This window comes from Curcuma longa, chromosome 3, assembly GCF_044706935.1.
Source record: "Curcuma longa cultivar G26 ecotype Majalengka, Jawa Barat chromosome 3, ITB_CL_G26_1.1, whole genome shotgun sequence".
In the NCBI taxonomy this organism is placed as follows: Eukaryota; Viridiplantae; Streptophyta; class Magnoliopsida; order Zingiberales; family Zingiberaceae; genus Curcuma; species Curcuma longa.
In genome coordinates, this window is record NC_133863.1 from 1,451,514 (window position 1) to 1,460,330 (window position 8,817).

Here is an 8,817-nt window from a genome sequence, read left to right on the forward strand (position 1 = left end):
AATTGCAAGATTTAGCAAGCTGATTTTACTCTGTATGCTTTTGAAACATCGGTCCTTTATCTCTTCTTAGGATGCTCCTAATCCAAAACTTGACTCCTATTGTAGGCATATTGGCAATGGAAGGATGAGTCTTTTGTCCGTATAAGAAAATACTGAACATTGTCTAGAGATGATGTTGGTTAGGGATGATAAACTTCTTACGCCACTGAAGCGACCCACAATCAAAAGAAATGAATCTCACAATTTCCCAGATCGATGAAATGTGTGTGCATCTTTTAACTCCTTGATAAAAAAACTGGGCATCAGTATCGAGTGTTGTGAATCAGTTACCACCTAATCCGCGTGGAAACCAATTTAGCATTGTGCATCATTCTAGAAAGAAATTTCATTCAGAATATTCTAATGTTGGACTTTTCTCTGTCCCATTGCTAATTCAGAGAGACAGGGTTTCCAGTCATAGTTGTTGAAATGGACTGGCAAAATTTCCGCAAGTAGACTTAGCAGTACTGATCACGCCCACCGCCATTGACTCCATTGCCTTGACGCCGCTTTTGTAGTTCTCTGCTGACCAAACTACCAGTATCTTGAAGGAAACTAATCAAGGTAATGTATAACCATGTTATATGCCCCTTCATCACTGTATAAAATACAACTGCGTTTGTTCACATTTCTCCTTCTAGATCTCGAAAAGCATGTTTGCTGACTTCAATGTCACCATAGAATTCTACATCCAATTAATGATGATAGCTTCTTCCTTCTATGGAAGTGATAAGAAGATGAGGGTTGCAGTAGCACAACGTTAGCAAAGATTTGTGAACCGATTCAGGAAGCAGCATTGGAACACCAAGAAAGCTATGAACTTTACAAGATGCAGTAAGATTTCCATGGCCAGGATGCAGCGCTTTCTTTTCCAGTTCCTAAACATACTAGCAGCAATATCCATTGTTCATTGTCAGTCAGGTACGTATCATTTCTGTTTTCTGATACTATCAATTGTAATATTGCAAAAATTCCTTTCACGGCTTTTGATTCTCCAATTTATTTTCAGGCTTACAAATCCTTAATCGTTATTCAGATGATAATCTCTGAGACTTTTGTGCAGGCGATTCCTTGACTCCAAATAGCTCGCTTAGTAATGGCCAGAACTTGACTTCTTCCGGCGGTATATTCCAACTCGGCTTCTTCGCTCCCATCAGTGGCTCAGTACAGGGATACATAGCGATATGGTACAGCAATTCCTCTCTCACGGAACGCAAAGTAGTATGGATTGCCAATAGGAACCAATCCATCAACACCTCCACCGCAACACTCAACTTCACCTCCGATGGCAATCTAATCCTTTTCGATAATGGAACTGATGTTTCATGGTCGACCGGGACATCCACAGCTCAAAATTCAGCACAAGTGCAGCTTTTGGACTCCGGCAATCTCGTCCTGACCGTTGCTGGCGACGGCGGCGGTGGCGGCGGCAAGAAGACTCTGTGGCAGAGCTTCGACCATCCGAGCGACACTCTCCTACCCGGCATGAGGCTCGGAGTTGACTACCTAACCAACACCTCGTGGCAGCTCGTGTCGTGGAAGAGCGTCACCAACCCCTCTCCGGGCAACTACGCTCTCAAGATGGAGACTCGAGGAGTTCCAGAGATCTTCCTCTGGAATGGCTCCTCTAAAATCTACCGAACGGGTCCGTGGAACTCTCAGGGATTCAGCGGCAACCCGAGGATGGAGGAAAGCGACATTTCGAGCCAATTAGACTTCGATTTCGTGTCCAATAGTGACATGGTGTACTACTCGACTCAATACAAGGCCGGGTCGTCGGCGCTGTCGCGGGCAGTGATGAGCGCCGCCGGTCAATACGAGCGGTGGAACTGGGAGAGCGGCCGGTGGTCGCACTTCTGGAACGTGCCCGAGGACGACTGCGACGGGTACGCGCGCTGCGGGCGCAACAGCATCTGCACCAGGGGCTACTACTCCAGCTCCTGCCATTGCTTGGAAGGCTTCGCGCCGGCGCCGAAGAACGGAAGCCTCGGATGCGACAGGAAGAAGCCGTTGAGTTGCGCGTCGAACAGAGTCTTGAAGGTAGCCAACGTGAAGCTGCCCGACACAGAGAACGCCACGATACGAGGCCAGATGAGCCTGGGTGCGTGCAACGACCGGTGCACCAACGACTGCTCCTGCGTGGCGTACGCACTGGTCGGGGAAAACGGGTGCGTCACTTGGGAAGGTGATTTAGTGGATCTCAGGAATTTTACCGAAGGAGGGGATGTTTTATACATCCGCCTTGCAGGTGATTAATTATTCCTTAAATCTATGAATGGATTACAATTCTAATATTGTAATCAATAATAAACTATTTCTGTAGGGTCTTCGAGGCGCAGTGAGCTTGTTTGGGCGATCGCCGTTCCTGTGCTCGTAGCATTTCTGCTACTGTGTAGTCTGAGTGTGTTCGTGTGGAGGAGAAACAGAGCAGGGAAACAAGGTGCTGCGACATGAAATTTTAAGAGATTAGATTTCAGTTTGAAATTTCATGTTCCTGATTAGGAGTTTTGATGGTGTTCAGACTGCAGTGAGACTAGTTCAGAATCCTCCTCGGTCAAGGGCGATACCAGCTTGCTGATGTGCCCGTCCAAGAGGGACAAGGGTAATGACTTTTGGCACCACCTGTTCTACGTAAATTGGAATAATATTTTTCTTTCCAAGAGAAAAAATAACATCTTGGTGTTCTTCTAACAGGCGACTTTTGTAGCCTCTCGACAGTGGCTTTTGATGCATCAGATCCGAGGTCGAGGTCGAGGTCGATCAACTCTGAGACTTATGGTCCTTGTAATGAAGGAGCAGGTCTGTTGTTTTTCTCATTGCTCAATTCTGAGATTGTGAACAACTTTCTTTAAGTTATCGGCACGTTCTGGTTTTGTGCCAGGTCGGCTCGACATCTTGGGGGCACTGCCTTCCTATGATTTGTCTACGATAAAGGCTGCAACAAATGATTTCTCTGTTGACAACAAACTAGGTGAAGGAGGGTTTGGTGTGGTTTACATGGTATGTACATATTTTTTACGCTTCACAAGTAATATTTAGCTTCCTAATTAGTACAGATTTTCTGAATGCACGTTATGTTTTGTCAGGGTCAATTGCAAGATGGACAAAAGATTGCCGTGAAGAAATTATCAAGACATTCTTCGCAGGGCCCAAGTGAATTCCAGAACGAGCTCTTGCTGATAGCCAAGTTACAACACAGAAATCTTCTTCGTGTCCTCGGCTCCTGCATTCAAGGAGATGAGAGACTTATCATCTTAGAATACATGGAGAACAAGAGCTTAGATGGTTTCATTTATGGTGAGTTTATTATCCAACAACATCAGTTGATTTCGTTGGCTTCATTCATAATTGCTAGGAATTTAGTCAGCATGTGTTATTCTGGTCATATAGCAAATTATTCAAACACTCGTATGTGCAGATAAAACGAAAGGAGCATTGCTAAGTTGGCAAAATCGCCTTGAGATTATAAATGGCATTGCTCGGGGACTTCTATACTTGCATCAAGACTCTATCTTAAGAGTCATTCATCGAGATCTCAAGCCGAGCAATATTCTCCTAGACAAAAATATGACTCCAAAGATTTCTGATTTTGGCATTGCAAGAATATTCGAAGGTGATGGAGCTCCTATGAATGCAACCACAAGACCAATTGGAACATTGTAAGTTTACAATTTATTCATGTCATAATCTAACAAGAATCACTAATTTTCAAGTTCTTAAATACAGAGGATATATGGCGCCGGAGTACTTAGCAAATGGACTTTTTTCATTTAAATCAGATGTATTCAGCTTTGGTGTTTTAGTATTAGAAATCTTGAGTGGCAAGAGGAATCAAGTGTTCAATCAAACAGATATGAGCTCAAACCTTTTAGTACAGGTCAGTATAACTTTAAAACATGCAATTTTATTCTTTATGGATTAAGCAATGTTCGTTAGTCTAAATGTTTGATTCCTGTGTCAAAGGCATATAGACTATGGAAGGAAGGTAGATCACTTGAGCTTCTTGACGATGCACTAGATTGCTCATATCCTACCATTGAAATCCTACGTTGCATCCGGATGGCTCTTTTGTGTGTGCAAGAAAATAGTGAAGACAGGCCCACAATGACTGAAATTGTAATGATGCTGGCTAGTGAGGACCAACTTCTTACTCCGCTTAAGCAGCCATTAATAAGATCAGTCGCCTGTGAAACTGACTTCACAACTAAAGAAATGAGTCTTACAATGACAGGTCGATGAAATGTGTTACGACTTAGTAATCACATTTAAAATAGTCAATTATTTAGACATCAGTAGTTGGAAGATGTTATGCAGTTATAAATTATCTGAACATGATCATGATATGTTAGAATTTATATTCTGTATGTTTGTTGGTCATCTTGAGTATGTAATTATCTTGTTTGAATGGTTCTAGACAATGTGTTCAATAAATATAGATACGCTGGAACTTTTATATATATCTATAGCCAATTTTCAAAAATGTATTGTAACAAAAAAACTTGAACACAATTTATTATTATTTGAGTACTCAATCAAACCTCAGTTATGGTGGATTGAATCCGATTCTTGCATAATACAATTTGTGTCCTCACAAGCAAATTATTATGAGGTGTAGTCGACTAGTCGTCAAAATTTTTTATTATTATATAACCTGTATACATTTAATTGTAAAACTCAGAGAATTTATATAATTTTGGGGGTTTTAGAACAAATTAAACAAGCTAATGTCACGCTTAAATGGATTCGAAGATAAATAAAAAAAATAAAAGAAGAATTTATATATAGCATGTATACTTTAATTGTTTTCTCAAATTAAACAATTGGATTGGAAGAAAAATAAAAGAAAATCTTCCTGAAGTATGATCTTAAATGCAAATTTCAATAAGGCTGCAATAGCATAACTTCATTTGTTTTCTTCTTCTTTTGTGATTGCCACTCTGAAGTGGCGTTTGTTTTCTTTCCTCTCATGTTGTATTCATAATATAACCATATAATGTTCATATATACGAGTACCGCTACTATTTTATTTTTCATAAAACAAAAGAAAGGAGAAATTTCAAGTTATTTTTCCTTCCTCTCCACTAAGTACAAACCTTGTAAGTAAATTATTAATAGATTCATGCTAAATAATACCAAATGCCAATTGGTACTTGTCTTTTATTCCTTTGGAAACCTCAAATTAGGTTTGAGTTTATTACTATAACATTAGCACCTCTATGCATCCAATTTTCTTTAGAAGGTGGAAACTCAATATTCTTAATTTCGAGTTAAGGTTAGACTTTCAAAAAAAATATTAATCCCAGTTAGTCGCATTGACTCAATCCCTGAGGTGATCGACAACCCCACAGAAGTTTTTCATCCGGCCATCAAGGTAAATCGGGAAGTGCACGCAGCGGTCAACCTAGATGCCCAGCATCCTTTGATTGCTAAGGTTAGACTTTCAAGGTTATCTATATATAATGTATATCATTTGCACTAAATTAGCTGAATTACAAATCATATAGTTGATTAATAAACAAATATATTTGAAAAGATTTATATAATTTGTGGTTGTTCTTCCCGTTTTAGCCTTCAAGCTCTATCATCCATAATCTTATCTGATCGATTGGTTTGCCTTTGCTTCACCGCACAGTGAGTGGGCTCCACCGTAGTTTTTGTTAATGATACAGTGCCAGCTCATCTCGTCCCTGTTTTCCGCTTCCTTTCTACATAAACCTGCATGTCAAATTAAACCCCTCCCATAAACCCAAATCCATGGCGAAGCTCTCTCCTTTCTCCTCCCTCATGCCTTGTTTCCCCTTCTTGATCCTTCTTTTCCCCTTCTTCTCCTCTTCCTCCTCTCCCTCCGGCGTCTCCGCCTCGATCGGTGACCTCCTCCGGGACCACGGCCTCCCCGGCGGGCTCCTTCCCAAGGCCGTCGAGTCCTTCGCCTACGACCCCGTCTCCGGCCTCCTCGAGGTCCGGATCGACGGAACTTGCTACGCCCGGTACGAGGACGGGCTGGCATTCTTCGACCGCGAGGTGCGCGGCAACCTCAGCTACGGCGCGCTCCGGGGGGTGGTCGGTTTCTCGCAGGAGGAGCTCTTCCTGTGGCTCCCCGTCAAGGGGATCGTCGTGAAGGATCCGTCCTCCGGCGTCATCGTGATAGACATTGGCCTGGCCCGCAAGCGGCTTCCGGTCGCCGCGTTCGAGGACCCGCCGGACTGCCTCCCTGGACTGGAAGAATCGGCGGGCGGGCAGGGAGGTGAGTGGATTAGCCTAAAAAAGATGAGATCTTGGTGGGCGTTTCGCTTCTGGATGGGGAAGTTTATACGATCTTGATTGTCCTTTCTTTTAAAAGTTTCATTTGAAAAGATTAATCTTTGTCGTCCATGGTGCCTCTCGATCAGAAAGTCCGCGTTGTTTGATCGATGTCAGACCTCCAATTTCCCTTTAAAAAAACTTGCTTTTCGTAGTTCATTTCCTACACTATTGTCCTCCATTCATCTGAATATATACTTTAATTTTTTGGCTTGGTTTTGCTCCAACTTTGGATCAAATTCCGAGTTCACCACTCAGAAATCTAGGCGAATCAATAAATTAATCATTATTTTTTCTTCTCATTTTGATCTTGTGCAACTCAAAATATTTGCTAAAATTGCTGTTTCAAGAGCTGAATCCATTGAAGACATCAGTAATAAATATAATAAAACTGATTTTATGTTGATTTGAATATTATGGTCGATATCATCACATACAATATAGAACAGTAGTGAAGGGAGGAAGAAATTCATGTAACTGAACTAAATAGCTTATATATTTGATGATGACAATGGCATGCCGTTCGCATGATTACATTCAATTTCATCTCATTGGCTCTGTGATCTTTTCATTCTTCTTATCTTTGAATTATCTGGCATGCCAAGTGATGAAGCTTTTTCATCTTGTTTCCTTCTTTTCTGCACTGGTGTTCCCCTTTTCTTAGTATGGGTCCTTTCTCGTGGTGTGCTGGTGACTGATAGCATTCTTTTTGTCTTATGTCTCGCAATCACTGCCTGTGCATTTCATTCATTACGTAACTCGATCTGCCCATTCTAACAATTGTCCTATTTCCGTGCAGTTACAGTATGCACATTTCATGATGTAACTTAGTCTGCACGTTCCAACCTTTTTTTTTTTTTGGCAGAGTTGCTTGGAAGGAAAGGCTTTTGGCAGGAGAGATAATAATTAAGAGGTAAATAGAAGAGAAAGCTCCAAAATCTCCTCGTCTTCCTTAATCATATTTTCCTGTAATGTAACTCATGGAAAGTGGAAATAAATACTCTTTAATGCAATTGGACTGTTGCTGCTTCTCCTTTAAAGAGGATCAAGTTTGAATTCCATTAGACTTAGAAATCAAACGACGAGTTTACTAATTTAATTCGGTCATTGTTACATGAACCAAAAGTGATTTAACGATCTTCTACTTTTAAGAAACTAACGCATTGCGCAATTTTCTATCAACCCGTAGAATTTCTAGGAGGAACAACAGGAAAAATAAATCAATCAATCAAACTTTGTTATCCTCGATTCTTTTCCTAGTGACGCGAATGTAGCTGATCACGGCGACGATCACGATAGCGGCAAGCGCGCCCAATATCACCTCTGCTCCAGCCACCGATTTATCCAACCGGCGGTGGCGGTTCTGATGCCTCAAGTCGCCAGGCGCGCTCGCCAGCCCCATCGTGGCTTCCATCTCACAGGAACTCGAGATGGGCGAGTCTGCAAGTTCTAATACCAGCTTCTCCACTTCAGCGACGTTCTTTGCTCCGACCACCGCCCTCGGAAAAGGCCTTCCCGTGGCCACCGTCATGAGCAGATCGGCGACGACCAACGCGGAGACGAGAAACCTCACCATGAAGCCTGGAGCTGGAAGTTTCGGATCGCTCTGTGTTCCGTGAGAATTGGTGCGAGGCGAACAGTGCAAGCTTGCGGACTTTATAATGTAGAGTAAATGAGATGCGTGTTAATTGTTTAAAGCTTGTGTCTGTGAGTGATGAAGACAAGGGAACACACTTGAAGTTGCACCAGAAATTAATTATTATTATGAATTGCTCAAGAACCGAGCTTATTTTTCAATGATATGAGGAGTCCTGGAAACATGATGCTACCTCAAGAAACATCTCTGTTTTCGACATGACCCATCGGACAGAAACAAGCTGTCTATGTTAATTTAGATTGAAGATTCCATGATACAATCTTAAGGAAATCATTGGCAGTTGTTGGATCCAAGAGTTTCATGCCGACTTTTGACATTTCTCTTTGAATTATGAACTCGAAGCTTCTGTGCGTGTTCATGGCCTAGTGTTTCCTATCAGTTTGACAGTAGCATGCAGTTCCTCGTGCAAGCGAACTGTATCTGTTTCCACGACATGATTAAGGAATCCTCTGTTTAAGTAATGTTAGCTGTTAGTTTAGATATTTGAGTTGGACAGAGGACTGAAATCTTTATCTCTTGGCTGCTATTTTCTGGGCAGTATCCTGATAGTATTGTACTAATTTATACCTCCTCAGGAATCTCCATGTTTTCATATGATTTGTCTTGGATCTGATGAATGCTTGGCCTTCTCAATTCAAAGTCTGACAAACAAAATAAAAATTTATATGACTGATAGATCTGCTTTTTTAATTTATTGTTCTTTCTTTTTCTATCCTTGGAATTTTGAGGTGTTTAAAAGTTTGATATCGCTTAAAATTTAAATTATTTAAGGAAATAATTGTTGATAGATAGTAAATATTTAGATCGAGCAATTTGTAAAG

At 41.4% G+C, this 8,817-nt stretch overlaps 2 protein-coding genes across 2 annotated transcripts; both read left to right on the forward strand.

The window, feature by feature from the left end:
* The first annotated feature begins 700 nt into the window (after positions 1-700).
* On the forward strand, positions 701-4,413 carry LOC141823262 (receptor-like serine/threonine-protein kinase SD1-8). Its single transcript, XM_074710521.1, has 10 exons — positions 701-960; positions 1,103-2,287; positions 2,363-2,479; positions 2,561-2,641; positions 2,734-2,838; positions 2,921-3,039; positions 3,126-3,336; positions 3,458-3,698; positions 3,766-3,916; positions 4,003-4,413. The coding sequence occupies exons 1-10, from the start codon at positions 855-857 to the stop codon at positions 4,276-4,278; spliced, it is 2,592 nt and encodes an 863-aa protein (XP_074566622.1). The 5' UTR covers positions 701-854; the 3' UTR covers positions 4,279-4,413.
* A 1,340-nt stretch (positions 4,414-5,753) lies between these two features.
* LOC141825326 (uncharacterized) lies at positions 5,754-7,322 on the forward strand. Its single transcript, XM_074712714.1, has 2 exons — positions 5,754-6,283; positions 7,205-7,322. Exons 1-2 carry the CDS (start codon positions 5,794-5,796, stop codon positions 7,240-7,242), a joined length of 528 nt encoding a protein of 175 aa, XP_074568815.1. The 5' UTR covers positions 5,754-5,793; the 3' UTR covers positions 7,243-7,322.
* The last annotated feature ends 1,495 nt before the right edge of the window (positions 7,323-8,817 follow it).